The sequence below is a fragment of the Callithrix jacchus genome, chromosome 10 (genome assembly GCF_049354715.1).
Source record: "Callithrix jacchus isolate 240 chromosome 10, calJac240_pri, whole genome shotgun sequence".
Lineage (NCBI taxonomy): Eukaryota > Metazoa > Chordata > Mammalia > Primates > Cebidae > Callithrix > Callithrix jacchus.
This window is the reverse complement of record NC_133511.1, coordinates 18107705-18122837: the sequence shown is the minus strand read 5'-3', so window position 1 is coordinate 18122837 and position 15133 is coordinate 18107705. Positions and strand designations below refer to the sequence as shown.

Sequence of the window (15133 nt, the reverse complement as noted above, 5' to 3'; positions counted from 1 at the left end):
TCATAAGCCATTTCCTACTCCTAGTATGGTAGAGCATCCTTTACATGAAAAGAAGGCAAGGGGAAGCCACAGTCTCCTAACAAACAAAACTTAAAGTCACCATGCACTTAATTGGCCGTACCTGAAGGAGACCTTGTGGGACTTCGCACTCTGACTTCTTCATCTGAGCCAAAACCTAAGAATTGCTCATCCTACAACAAAGGAAAATTATTTTAAAATCAGAATAAAAAATGTGAATACAAACATATCCCAAAAAAATACCCAGAGGAGACACAAATGAATTTGGAAAATTTGCCTTTATATATTAATCATCATTATTCAAATGGGTACTATATAATAACTAATATTGAAATAAATGAACCCAGCCATACAGCTTTATTACAGACAAATAGGAGCTGTGTAGTAACTGAACAATGCATTGAAATGTCATCTTGGGTGTATAATAAATAGAGGATAGTCCTAAATTTCAAACTATAGATACAGCCCAAAACAATTAAAGGACAACTTTAAATCAGGTAAACAAATAAGTATAATGTCAGAAACATATAGCCCCAATACAACAAACAAATATTTAAGTCTACAGACACATAAGGAATAACATAAACAATATAATGATCTCTTGCCTTCTATATATTAATAGAGACTGAAAGTGCCATAATTGTCAGTTCCTTAACTCAGGAATTGACATTTAGATGTGATTTCTGTACATCTGAGATCCAGAGATTCTCAACTTGCATTTTATGGCATCATTTTAAAAATGCCTGTGATAAGAGACTTAATGGTGGGCAGCAGCATTTGTGAAAGGGATCATGAATTGACCACAAATACGATAAAATCCTTTCACTAAAACTTAGGGAAATATCCTATTTTCAGTTATAGTTGAAAAAGACAAAAAGCAAAATCTTCTGCTTACCTCTAATTTTTAACCTGCTCTAAAAAAAAAGGAGGATTTGTTTAACCTATTTTGGACGAGTTCTCAAGAAAGATGGTCTATTTAAACAAACTGATTAACAGAAATTCAATGATTCAGATTGAGTTCTTTCCAGAGAGAGACAAAGAGGGATAGAATTTCATATTCCAGAAACAAAATCCATATAAAACAAGAACAAAATAAGGAATGAAGAACAAACATTCTGGAACCTCCAATTTATAGTGGTAAGTCCCAAACTGAGTTCCAATGAGAAAAGCATTGACATTTTCCTCTCAAGAGGTAAGATCACATGTATGAGGACAATATATCAATGAATTTTCTGAAGGATTACTTTCTCAGTTAATTTAAAACTAGAGTCAGGTGCTAACTGGCTTAGCCACTTTTCAACCATGACTATATTAAAAGACATATATAACTTTTAGGACAAACTAGCAGGTTCACCTCTTAAATTTAAATGCTTCCGAGGAACAAAACATTTAAGGCCTGGCCTTTGCATCCTAGGCAACTGAGAGACAAGTCTTACTGGCATCTAAAAAGGCTTTTGCTCTGAGATTGCTAAGAATTGAAGTACTGGACTATTTAAGAAAAGGCTGAAATTCTCCTCTTCAAAGGGAAAAGTACTATTTTTTTTTTTTTTTTTTTTTGAGACAGAATCTTGGTCTCTCACCCAGGCTGGAGTGCAGTGGTACAATCTTGGCTCACTGCAACCTCTCCCTCCTGGATTCAAGCAATTCTCTTGTCACAGCCTCCTGAGTAGCTAAGACTACAGGCACCTGCCACCATGCCCTGCTAATTTTTGCATTTTCAGTAGAGACAGCATTTCACCATGTTGGCCAGGTTGGTCTCAAACTCCTGACCTCAAGTGATCTGCCTGCCTCTGCCTCTGCCTCTGCCTCTGCCTCTGCCTCCCAAAGTGCTGGGATTACAGGTGTGTGCCACCGCACCCAGCCATGAAAAAGTATTATAATTCAAAGAATGTATGAAACCTAAATTTAAGGAACACATACTACTTTTTTCTTCTTAAAAATTACATATTTTGCTAATGCTGGTCTTTAATTCCTGGGCTCAAGTGACACTCCTGACTCAGTCTCCTGAGTAGCTGGGACTACAGACATGCACCACCATGCCTGGCTTACTGGAATACTTTTTACAGTTTCTTCTTTCATCATTAAATTTTTAAAAGTAAGTTCTTTTTTGTTGTTTTTTGAGATAGAGTATTGCTGTGTCTCCCAGGCTGCACTGCAATGGTGCCACCTCAGCTCACTGCAACCTCTGCCTCCCGGGTTAAAGAGACTCTCCTGCCTCAGCCTCCCAAGTAGCTGAGATTACAGTCACGCGCCACCACATCTGGCTAATTTTGTATTTTTAGTAGAGAGGGGCTTCTGCCATGTTCGCCAGACTGATCTTGAACTACTGGCCTCAAGTGATCCACCCACCTTGGTCTCCCAAAGTGCTGGAATTACAGGTGTGAGCCACTGGGCCTGCTCAGTTCTTTTTACTTAAAAAAAAAAAAAATTAAAGTAAATTCTTACTGTGAACATTATTTGTGAATAAGAAAAATTCTCTCTTGGCCAGCATGATAGCTCACACCTATAATCCCAGAGCCTTGAGAGGCCAAGATGGGATGACTGCTTGAGGCCAGGAGTTCAAGGCCAGCCTGGGAAACATAGTGAGACCCAATACAGTGAATCTTTATTAAAAAATTTAATTAGCCAGTGCTCATTCTCTCACCCACACTGGACTGCAGTGACTGATCACGGTTCACTGCAGTCTCAAACTCCTGGGCTCTACCAATGTTCCTGCCTTAGCCTCCTGGGTAGCTGTGACTACATGTACCAGTACCTGGCTAATTTTAAAATTTTTTACAGAGATGGGGTCTCACAATATTGCCCAGGCTGGTCTCAAACTTCTGGGCTCAAGTGATCCTCCCACCTTGGCCTCCCAACCTAAAAACAATCTAAATATAATTTTAAAATAAAAAAATGATGTCTCTTCATCTTAAAACAAGTTAGGATATAACTAACCTAAGACCTGTGAAACTTAGCCCCAAATAAATTTCTGGAATCATTTTCAGGATTTACACTTGTAGGTTACAATGTTACCAAAAAACCAAACCAAAACAAAACATAGCCAAAACTCCTAACAGCACAATTCACATAAAATCTTATCACGATAATGAAACTCCACACTGTTAACTTTTAAAATGTGCTTTCAGACAGAAAAAAAAAGATATTAAAAATAGTAACTCTAAAATATATTTTTAGAAAAAAAGCAAATAAAATAGGCAATGGCAAATCACCTCAAATGCTATAAAAAACAGAGACAAAAAAAATCATAGAATATTAGAACTGTGGAGGGGGCCAATCCAATCTTCTCATAAGTGACGCCAGTGAGGAGAGTGGTGGATGTGGGCAGAGAAGGCTTGGTTTACGGTCTCAGTCTGGCTCTCTCAGACTATGTAATCTTAGACAAGTCACTTACTATATTTATCCCACAATTTCTTTTTTATTTGGCATTGTAAGGAATAAATAAAATAATTTATGTGAAATCACTTGGAAAGCTACAGGCAACATACATATGAGGGGACTTCATATGAAAAAGTTCATGAAAAAATGGAATTAAAAGATAAAAATTAAAAATATAAATTTTATTTTTATTATAAATTTTATTTCTCAACATAATCTCCAAAGTCAAGACACTTTTGTAAGCCATGATACCAGCCATTTTAGCCTATCCCTAAAGAACTGGGGGTCCTGGGAATTGAAACATTTTAATGCAGTCTTTCTTATATTATTAACTGAAGAAAAATGGGTGCCCTTCATAGATTTTTTTTTTTTTTTGAGATGGAGTCTCACTCTGTCACCCAGCTGTAGTGCAGTGGCATAATCTTGGCTCACTGCAACCTCTGTCTCTTGGGTTCAAGTGATTCTCCTGCCTCAGCATAGATGCTCAGCCTCCTTCATAGATTTTTAAGATTAGGAAACAAACAAAAAAGGCAAAGAAGCCAAATCAGCATACTTAATGATTTCTCATCAAAATTCTCACAAAATTGCCCTTGTTTGATGAGAGGAATGAGAAGGAGCATTGTCATGATAGAGCAGGACTCTCTGGTGAAGCTTTCCTGGGCATTTTTCTGCTAAAGCTTTGGTTAACTTTCTCAAAACACTTAGCCGATGCTATCATTCTTTGGCCCTCCAGAAGTCAACAAGAAAAATGACTTGAGCATCGCCCCCAAAACTGTTGCCATGACCTTTGCTCTTAAACCTGTTGCTTTTGTATTGACCGGACCATTTCTACCTCCTGACAGCCATTGCTTTGATTGTGCTTTGTCTTCAAGATTGTTTGGTAAAGCCATGTTTCATCTCCTGCTACAATTCTTCAAATGCGGGCTTCAGGATCTTGCTCCCACTTTTTCATAATTTCCATTGAATGCCCTACACTTGTCTGCAGCCGATTTGGGTACAATGGTTTTGGCACCTATTTGGTAAAGAGTTGTTCAACTTTTTTTGAGACAGAGCCTTGCTCTGTCGCCCAGGCTGGAGTGCAATGACGCAATCTCAGGTCACTGCAACCTCCACCTCCTGGGTTCAAATGATTCTCCCGCCTCAGCCTCCCGAGTAGCTGGGACTACAGGCGCATGCCACCACACCCTGCTAATTTTTGTATTTTTAGTAGAGATGGAGTTTCACTATGTTGGCCAGGCTGGTCTCAATTTCCAGACCTTGTGATCCACCCGCCTCAGCCTCCCAAAGTGCTGGGATTACAGGAGTGAGCTATCGTGCCCGGCTAACTTTAGTTTTTCAGTCAGAATTGTGTAAGCTGAACCAGTTGAGATGTCTATGGTGTTGGCTATTATTTGTGCTGTTAATCATCATTCTTCTTCAATTAGGGCATGAACAAGATGAAATTTTTCCCTTGCAAACTGATGTGGACAGTCTGTTGCTATAGGCCTCATCTTCAACATCATCTTGTCCCCTGTTAAAATGAGCTATCCAATTATTTATTTGGGGCATTAAGCATTAATGATTTCACCATTCTTCCACCCAGCTCCACCATAAATTTAATGTTTGTTTTTGCTTCAATTTTTAGCCAAACTTATGTTGCTCTGATAGGCGGTCTTTTCAAACTGATGTCTTATCCTTCTTAGTACCTCAAACTACATCCTGTTCAGACATGTTATGACAAGTTAGTGCAAGTTTATTTTGGTGCATAAAAAATTTTGAAATTAAAAAAAAAAAAAAGAACTTTGAAATTCTGCAGTTTTTTCATAAAATGAATTTTCCATGAGTTTTTTGAAGTCCCCTCATGCAGTGGTTCTCACTGGTGTGTTTAAAGAAAATGAAGCTTTAAGAGGCCAAATGACTTGCCCAAGATCACACAGTTAGCTACAAAAAACCTAAGTGTCTCAATTGGCTGTACAATAGTCTTACCGTAATATGTATAATATAAAACAATAAATATTTAAAGAAAGTGATTAAGTTGTCTATAGTACAAAACATTGCTATTCTTTTAGGTACTATAAAAGTCACATGATGGCCATTTTCAGATCCTTCATGTTTCTGATTAATTCATTCTTTTCCTGAATTATACTCATGGAACAATCTGCTTATCTATGCATTTCACAAACATCTGGGGATTTCTCAACATTTACCAGGGGACCACATTGCTAAATACATGCATTTTATGCTACAATGACTGACAGCTCAAGCAACTATATAATAACAGGTAAAGTATTCAACAGGTGATAAAAAGTTATTAACCTTTAAAAAAAAATGGGGTGGGTTGCCCTGGCTCATGCCTGTAATCCCAGCACTTTGGGAGGACAAAGTAGGAGGACTGCTTGACCCCAGGAATTCAAGACCAGTCTGGGCAATATAGCAAGACCCCATCTTTATTAAAACAAACAAATAAATAAATAAATATAAAAATAAAGGTAAGAGATCCACACTGGTACATTCATTATTAACAACCTCAATGGGCCATTTTTATATATTTCAAACTTTTTTTTTTTTTTTTTAAAGACAGGGTTTCACAATGTTGGCCAGGCTGGTCTTGAACTCCTGACGTCAGGTGATCTGCCCACCTCAGCCTCCCAAAGTGCTGAGATTACAGGCATGAGCCACCGCGCCCAGCCCTATTTGAAACCTTTACAAAATGTACTATATAATCCTAATTGCAATGTGTTCCAAAACAACAGAGTACCCCTAAGCTGTCAGGCAGTTTTATAACTGTCAATATTTAAAGTTTCTGAGTACTTTCCAAAATGACAGGAAGCATTAATTTGTTTTCCTTCTGATCTTGTAGTTGGAATAAGGAAAGAAAAAAATAAATAAGTAGTCAAAATGAACTACACTTTTACCCAAAACCTTTCTTTGCCCTTGAAATATTGATTGATTTAATGAAGCATGCTTTAAAAAATAAGTACCCATTGTTTAAAGAATACAGACAGCTTAGCCAAAAACAAAAGCTGTCATTGTTATGTTTAAGAGCTCTGGTCTTCTAACTTTGAACTTCCAAGCCTATGTAAGAGCCCCCTTCCAACAAAAAAAAAGGAAGTAAAGCCAAGTTGACAAAGCACTGAGAAAGAAGGCTACAAGAGGGTGCAGCAGCTGGCACCGTAGTTCACACTTGTAATCCCAGCACTTTGGGAGGCCGAGGCGGGCAGATCACCTGAGGCCAGGAGTTTGAGATCGGCCTGGCCAACCTGTAGAAACCCTGTCTCTACAAAAAATACAAAAATTATCCAGGTGTTGGCACACACTTGTAGTCTCAGCTACTTGGGAGGTGGAGTCACGATAATTACTTGAACCTGGGAAGCGGAGGTTGCAGTGAGCCAAGAGCTTGTACCACTTCACTCCAGCCTGGGTGACAGAGTAAGACTTATCAATCAATCAATAGATTAATTAAAAGCGGGTGCTGCAAAAAAGTCCTCCTTGTTGCACACACTGCACTATCATTAGCAACAGGCCTCTCATCTTCCTCCGTCACCCCCCTTTAAACATATGGGGTCAGCCAGGCATGGTGGCTCACGCCTGTAATCCCAACACTTTGGGAGGATGAGATGGGCAGATCATCTGGGATCAGGAGTTTGGGACCAGCCTGCCAGCCTGGCCAACATGGTGAAACCCTACCTCTCCTAAAAATAGAAAAATTAAGACAGGTACCTGTAATCTCAGCTACTTGGGAGGCTGAGGCAGTGAACCTGGGAATCGGAGGTTGCAGTGAGCTGAGATCACGCCATTGCACTCTAGCCTGAGCTACAGAGCCAGACTCCATCTCAAAAAATAATAAATAAATAATATAAAATAAAGCACATGGGATCCCTGGAGGTTGGAAACAAGGTAAGAGCATTGGCTTCCCAAGGATTTAAACTTACCTAGAAATCAAGACTAAGGTAATATGTATACAAAAGAGACAACGAAAGAAGCTACAATTAAGTCCACATTTGGCATTGTGGCATCATAAACCTGACAGCCCTGAAGACAGGGTACAGGAGACATCATACTATACATGACTAAGGACTCCTGGGAACTGGGCCCAGGCAACCATTCATCACACATACTTTTCCTTTCAACATGGCCTACTCTGATGAGCACAGAACTCCAAGACAGTATAGCCACAAAACCTAAACCTTGCTGACGTTGACGTCCTTGGAGGCTAGATCACCAAGGTTTCATTTTCTTACCAGCAAAGAGAAAAACACCCTTGACAAGGTAAAATACTGTTAAATCATATTTAGCTTCCAGTGATTAAGACAGCAAAATAAGCTATGTAACATCACTTCCTAAGTGAAATCTAATTATAAAAATAATAAATATGTAGAATTTCTTTCTGACTCCTACATCTCCACTCTGGGGTAACCAGTTATTTGAGAACTTCCAAGCATACGTTTACCAGTAAATTCACCTTACTCATAAATATCTTAATATTTAGAAATTTTATTTTAGTGGCAAAATTTTAATTTTTTTTTTTTTTTTTTGACGAAGTCTCACTCTGTTGCCTAAGCTGGAGCGCAGTGGGGTGATCTTGGCTCACTGCAACCTCTACCTCCCAAGTTCAAGCGATTCTCCTGCCTCAGCCTCCTGAGTGGCTGAGTTTACAGGCATGTGCTAATTTTTGTATTTTTAGTAGAGATGGGTTTTCACTATATTGGCCAGGCTGGTCTTGAACTCCTGACCTCGTGAGCTGCCTGCCTTGGCCTCCCAAAGTGCTGGGATTACAGGTGTGAGCCACCGTGCCCGGCCACGAAATTTTAATTCTTTAGTGGCCGGTTATATTTGTGAGTGACGAAGCAATAGGAATATTTCTCCCACAAGAGAACCTAAGTGAACCCCAAATAAGTATTACACATGTTTGCGTATAAAATATAAGGCATATTAGAAAAATACATTAAATTCTGTGTTTCAAGAAATTATGTACTACTAAGACAACCTTTCAAACAAAGCAATATTTAATTCATTTTTCCTTTTTTTTTTTTTTAATTGAGACGGAGTTTCGCTCTTGTTACCCAGGCTGGAGTGCAATGGCGTGATCTCGGCTCACCGCAACCTCCGCCTCCTGGGTTCAGGCAATTCTCCTGCCTCAGCCTCCTGAGTAGCTGGGATTACAGTCACGCGCCATCATGCCCAGCTAATTTTTTGTATTTTTTAGTGACAGGGTTTCACCATGTTGACCAGGATGGTCTCGATCTCTTGACCTCGTGATCCACCTTCCTCAGCCTCCCAAAGTGCTGGGATTACAGGCGTGAGCCACCGCGCCTGGCTTTATTTTTTCATTCAAAAAACATTTATACACTTGCCCCAGGACTGTATGTTCCAGATACAAAGATGAGCAAGACAGGATTCCTGCTCCCAAGAAGTATCTAAGGCAAAGACAGGCAGTGTACAGTTTCAGCCTTTCTTTTAAAATCAGCCTCATTAAAATGTCACTAAAGAATAGCCAGGCACAGTGGCTCACACCTGTAATCCCAGCACTTTGGGAAGCTGAGGTGGGTGGATCACCTGAGGTCAGGAGCTCAGGACCAGCTTGGCCAACATGATAAAACCCCATCTCTACTAAAAAGTACAAAATTAGCTGGAGGTAGTGCTAATTACAGGTGCATGCCTGTAATCCTAGCTACTCTGGAGGCTGAGGCAGGAGAATAACTTGAACCCAGGTGGCAGAGGTTGCAGTGAGCCAAGAGAATGCCATTGCACTTCAGCCTGGACAACAAGAGTGAAACTCTGTCTCAAAAAAAAAAAAAAGAATAACCGTGCATGGTGTTGTGTGCCTATAGTCCCAGTGACTTGGGAGGCTGAAACAGAAGGATCACTGGAGACTAGGAGTTCAAGACTGTGGTGCCCTATTATTGCACCTGTGAATCCACTGCCTGAGCAACACAGCCAGATCCTGTCTCTAAAAAAAATGTTACTGAAGAATAAAATACTACATAATTCATATTCTGGAATTAAAAAATTTGCTTAAATCTTGAAGTGTGGGTGTGGTGTCTCATGCCAGTAAACCTAGCATTTTGGGAGTCTGAGGCAGGTGGATTGCTTGAGCTCAGGGAGTTTAAGACCAGGTTGGGCAAAGTGGTGAGACCCTATCTGCAATAAAAATATGAAAAAATATATGGGTGTCGTGGTGCACTCCTGTGGTCCCAGCAACTCCGGAGCCTGAGGTAGGAGGATCCTTTAGCTTGGTGGGGGTAGGGCGGGGAGGCTGCAGTGAGCCAAGATAGTGCCACTGCACTCCAGCCTGGGTGACAGAGTAAGATCCTGTCTCAAAAAAAAAAAAAAATTAGAATAGTTCATTCTTCCTCCTATATTAGTATGTAGTTCATGGAGAAATAATCAAATTTAAAAATTCTTTCAAAGGATGGCAATGTATATCTCCATCCCTCAGTATTGTAACTAGGCACTCCAGAGTTAGAAATCAGAGAGAGTTTAAGCAATCAAGACCTAAATTATCTACAGTAATTAGATGTGACACAGTTTCTAGTAATACCAGTGATCTGATAAAATTTCAACTGATAAACTGCAATGTTTTCTTCCCTATTCCTAACTAAAATGCATAGCTTTTAGTTCCTCCCTTAATTCTTCCCAACTAGGCCAGTCCCAGTGCCTGTAATCCCAGCACTTTGGGAGGCCAAGACAGGCAGATCACTTGAGGCCAGGAGTTCGAGACCAGGCTGACCAAAATGGTAAAACCCTGTCTCTACTAAAAATACAAAAATTAGCTGGGTGTGTAGTGCATGCCTGTAATCCCAGCTACTCAGGGGGCTGAGGCAATATTGACTGAACTCGGTGGGTGGAGGTTACAGTGAGCCAAGAGCTCACGCCACTCTAGCCTGGGCAACAGAGAGAGACTCCATCTCAAAAAAAAAAAATTCTTTTCAATATACCAGTCAGCAAAAATTACCCACCTAGAGTTCTTTACCTACCAGGCTAAGGTGGAGGCTACAGAGCTACTTTGAGAATTTCTCTATTGAACAAGCTCGGATACTCCTGGCTTCAGATGAACACAACCTAGGATAACTCTGCTCATATCCTCACCTTCCTTTTCTAGCAAGAGAATCCTGGGCACTTCAGATAACTAAGTGGTAGGCATCTCAAACATGCCCTTTAGCAGCTGTATCTTAGCATTCTTCTGTTTCCAACATTTTTAATCTTAAGAGTTTGAAAAATCAGGGCCTGGCCTAGTGGCTCACACCTGTAATCCCAGCACTTTGGGAGGCCAAGGTGGATGGATCACTTGAGGCCAGGAGTTCAAGATCAGCGTGGCCAACATGGTGAAACCCTGTCTCTACTAAAAATACAAAAATTAAGTGGACATAGTGGCGCACACCTGTAATCCCAGCTTCTTGGGTGGCTGATCATGAGAATCACTTAAACCCAGTGGGGCAGAGGTTGTAGTGAGCTGAGACTGTGCATTGCACTTCAACCTGGGTAACAGGGCAAGGCTGTCTCAAAAAAAAAAAAAAAAAAAAAGTTAAATCAAATTCCTTTAATTACAAAATTAATTTCAATGAATCCATTGAAAATAACATCATTACCATAGACGATATCAAAATCACTCCTAGTGTACTTGTTTTTGAAATACTTTGAAAGCTTCTAATTTTGGGTATCATTATGTATCATTCAATCAAATGAGGAGGCCACAGGAGAACTAACAAAATTACTGAGAACAACTAAAGTTGACGAAATATCCAGGAGGCAAACTGTGCATCTTGGCAGCGATAAGTTTAAAAAGAATAACACTTCTCCTTTGGGAATTTATTCCAGGTAGCTATCACTTCAGCTGGCACATTTCCCCTTGTGTCTACTGCTACAAGCTTTAAAATATTAAAGTCTTGATGTTGCTCTTTAAAGACGTGCTTATATGATTACTAATATTAGCAGAAGGAATTTTTAAAAATGTGTTCACACATTTGTTTTCTTTAGAGTGTGTACTTGGAGGATAGAAACAGTTTCCCTATTCATTTTTGTATTCCTAATATCTAACACAAACTTGGCACCCAATAAATGTTTGTAAAATGAAAATAAAAGAAATGCAATAAACCCAGTGTTTAAAAAACATTAAATACCTACTGTGGTAATAGTACTATAGTAGAAAATACTGAGGGACCTCAAAGAATTACACAATATAATTCCGATTTTTAAGAATGTAGGGCAGGCGTAGTGGCTCACACCTGAAATCACAGTGCTTTGGGAGGCTATGGTGGGTGGATCAGGAAGTCAGGAATTTAAGACCAGCCTGGCCAACATGGTGAAACCCCATCTGTACTAAAAATACAAAAAATTAGCCAGGCATGGTGGCAGGCACCTGTAATCTCAGCTACTTGGGAGGCTGAGGCAGCGGAATCACTTGAACCTAGGAGGCGGAGGTTGCAGTAAGCCGAGATCACACCACTGCATTCCATCCTGGGCAACAGAGTGAGATTCTGAGGTTGCAGTGAGCCGAGATCGCACCACTGCATTCCATCCTGGGCAACAGAGCGAGATTCTATCTCAAAAAAAAAAAAAAAAAGAAAGGATAGGGACAAGATGAGGTGGCTCACATCTGAAATCTCAACAACGGGAAGTCAAGGAGGGAGAATGGCTTGAGTCCAGGAGTTCTGGACCAGCCTAGTTCTAGACTAACATAGTGAAACCCTGTCTCTACAAAAAATAGAAAAAATTAACTGGATGTAGTATAGTGGGTGCCTGTAGTCCCAGCTACCTGGGAGGCTGAAGTGGGAGATCACTTAAGCCCAGAAGATACAGGCTGCAGTGAACTGTGATCGAGACACTGAACTCCAGGCTGGGTGAGAGTAAGATCCTGTCTCAAAAATAAAACAAAATAAAATTTAAAGCATCTCAAAAAAAAAAAAAAAATGCATAGGGAGGCCGGGCGCAGTGGCTCACACCTGTAATCCCAGCACTTTGGGAAGCCAAGGCGGGTGGATCACAAGTTCCAAAGTTCAAGACCAGCCTGGCCAACATGGTGAAACCCTGTCTCTACTAAAAATACAAAAATTAGCTGGTCACAGTAGCAGGTGCCTGTAATCCCAGCTACTCGGGAGGCTGAGTTAGGAGAATTGCTTGAACCTAGGTGGCAGAGGTTGCAGTGAGCCAAGGTAGCGCCACTGCACTCCAGCCTGGGCAATAGAGTGAGACTCTGTCTCAAAAAAAAAGAAAAAAAGAAAAAATGCATAGGGAAATGCCTTCTGGTTGGGAGGACGGACTATCAGTTCATTCATTTGCTCAGTCATTAAAATATACATTGGGAATTACTAGGCTATGGTATGAAGAAAGAGATAAAGGACAGCTTCTATCTTTAAGGACCTGCTAGTCTTAAAAATAGATGAGTAAATTAATAAAATATAGTATGTCACCTGCTATGCTAGAGGAAGACACTGCTAGAAGAGCACAGCAGAAAGACAATTAACCCAGTCAAGGAGAAAGAATCAGGAAAGCCACTGCAGAGAGGATGAAAACTTAATCTAACTTTTGAAGGATGATGAAGCTGGTGGGGGATGGGGAGGAGTGTATTAGAAGCAGAAGAGAATAACACATACAAAGGCACAGACACACAAAAGAATGTGGCATGGAGTGAAATTACAAATGGTGCTGTATAACTGAGGCCCTAGCAGATGTGGGAAAGGGGCCAAAAACATTGAAGGGAAAGGCGGCCTAGCATGGTGGCTCACGCCTGTAATCCCAGCATTTTGGGAGGCCAAGGCAGGTAGATCATCTGAGGTCGGGAGTTCAAGACCAGCAAGGCTAACGGGGTAAAACCCCATCTCTACTAAAGAATACAAACAAAAAATTAGCCGGGTGCGGTGGCATGCGCCTATAGTCCCAGCTAATCAAGAAGCTGATGCAACGAATCATTTGAACCCAGGAGGGAGAGGTTGCACTGAGCCAAGATCACACCACTGCACTCCAGCTTGGGTGACACAGCGAGACTCTGTCTTAAAAGAAAAAAAAAAAAAAAAAAAAAACAAAGGGCAGGAGATATGTCATGAAAAGTCTTATATGCCTTCATGAGTTTGAAGTTTATCTTTGAGGAAGTGTAGACCTCATCCTGAAGGCTACAGCGCATGAGTGACTCAGGTAGGAGAGAAGCATGATTAGATTTGGATTTTTGCTGCCAGTAGCTATGACAGCAGTAGAGAAGCAGCGGCAGAAAGAAGAGCTATAAAATGACTGTAGTGGCCATAGGGACTGAGGGGAAAAAGACAGATCCTATAGACATTTAGGAGGCAAAATGGACAAGGTTTAAGGGAGTGCAAAAAATTAATAAAAGACTTGTGGGTCTGGCTTAGGTTGATTACGTTTATGGTGATATTTACCAAGACTGGGATCACAGAAAGGAGGCAGGTTTAAAGGAGTGGGAAGAGATCATTTTAGACATCTGAATTTGAAATGTTTATCCACGTTGTCTAAAGGGTATAATGATCTGAAGAAAACACATCTGACTCAATGAATATATGAATGCGCAAACTGTGTATGAATTCAATCACCCAGGGAAAGAGTATAGTACTCAGAGAAAAGGAGGGTAGATGGCAGAGCGCTGAGGAATATCTATATTTAGTAATGTACAGACAGGCCAGGTGCGGTGGCGCACACCTGTAATCCCAGCACTTTGGGAGGCTGAGGGGGCATATCATCTGAGGTCAGGAATTTGAGACCAGCCTGGTTAACATAGTGAAACCCCTAAATATAAAAATTAGCTGGGCGTGGTGGTACGTGCCTATAATCCTAGCTACCTGGGAGGCTGAGGCAAGAGAATCACTGGAACCTGGGAAGCAGAGGCTGCAGTGAGCCAAGACCATGCCACTGCCACTGCACTCCAGCCTGGGTGACAGAGCAAGACTCTGTCTCAAAAAAAAAAAAAAAAGAAAGAAATAGGCAAAGGGGAAGACAAGGAAGAAGTCGGAGATGAAATGGCCAAGGAGGAAGATTATGCATGGTAAATACAAAACAGTCAAGAGAAGGGTATGTATTAAGGGGTAGTTAAGGTGGGTACAAGACTGAAACTTGTGAAGTGGGATAGCCAAACTGGGAGGCCGCCTGTAACATTCTAATGCAATTTAATAGAAAATACTGATGGACTCCAAAGAATTAGATAATATGATTTTTTTTGCTTTGAGAGAGGGTCTTGCTCTGTCATCCAGGCTGGAGTGCAGTGGTACAATCACAGCTCACTTCAGTCTCAATCTCCCAGGCTCAAATGATCCTCCCACCTCAGCCTCCTTAGCAGCTGGGACTAGAGGGGTGCGCGCCACCATTTCAAAATGGTTAATTTTTAATTGATGAGGTCTTGCTATGTTGTCCAGACTAGTCTCAAACTCCTGAGCTCAAATAATCCTCCTAAAGTGGTGGGAATACAGGCGTTAGCCACCACACATTGCCCTAGAAGTTTTAAAGAAGGCAGCTCTGAAGGAAATAGATCCTGAAAAGGTAATGAGCAATGGCTGATTAACAGTAACAGGGAGAGGCCAGGTGCAGCGGCTCACATCTATAATCCTAGCACTTTGGGAGCCTGAGGTTGTGGGATATTCCAGGAGTTTGAGACCAGCCTGGGGAACATAGGGAGATGACATCTACAAAAAAATTAAAAATTTAGCCAGGGATGGGTGCAGTGGCTCATGCCTGTAATCCTGGAATTTTGGGAGGCTGAGGCAGTCAGAATGCTTGAGTCAGCAGTTCAAGACCAGCCTGGGCAACATGGTAGTAC

At 40.9% G+C, this 15133-nt stretch overlaps 1 protein-coding gene across 8 annotated transcripts in view; it reads right to left on the bottom strand.

Moving 5' to 3' along the window:
- KMT2A (lysine methyltransferase 2A) overlaps positions 1 to 15133 on the bottom strand; it is a 90878-nt gene that overhangs the window by 55791 nt on the left and 19954 nt on the right. For all 8 annotated transcript variants that reach the window (XM_054241320.2, XM_054241322.2, XM_054241321.2 and 5 more), the window contains one exon: positions 122 to 191. In XM_054241320.2, the coding sequence (XP_054097295.2) occupies positions 122 to 191 (70 nt within the window). The remainder of the gene's footprint in view (positions 1 to 121; positions 192 to 15133) is intronic.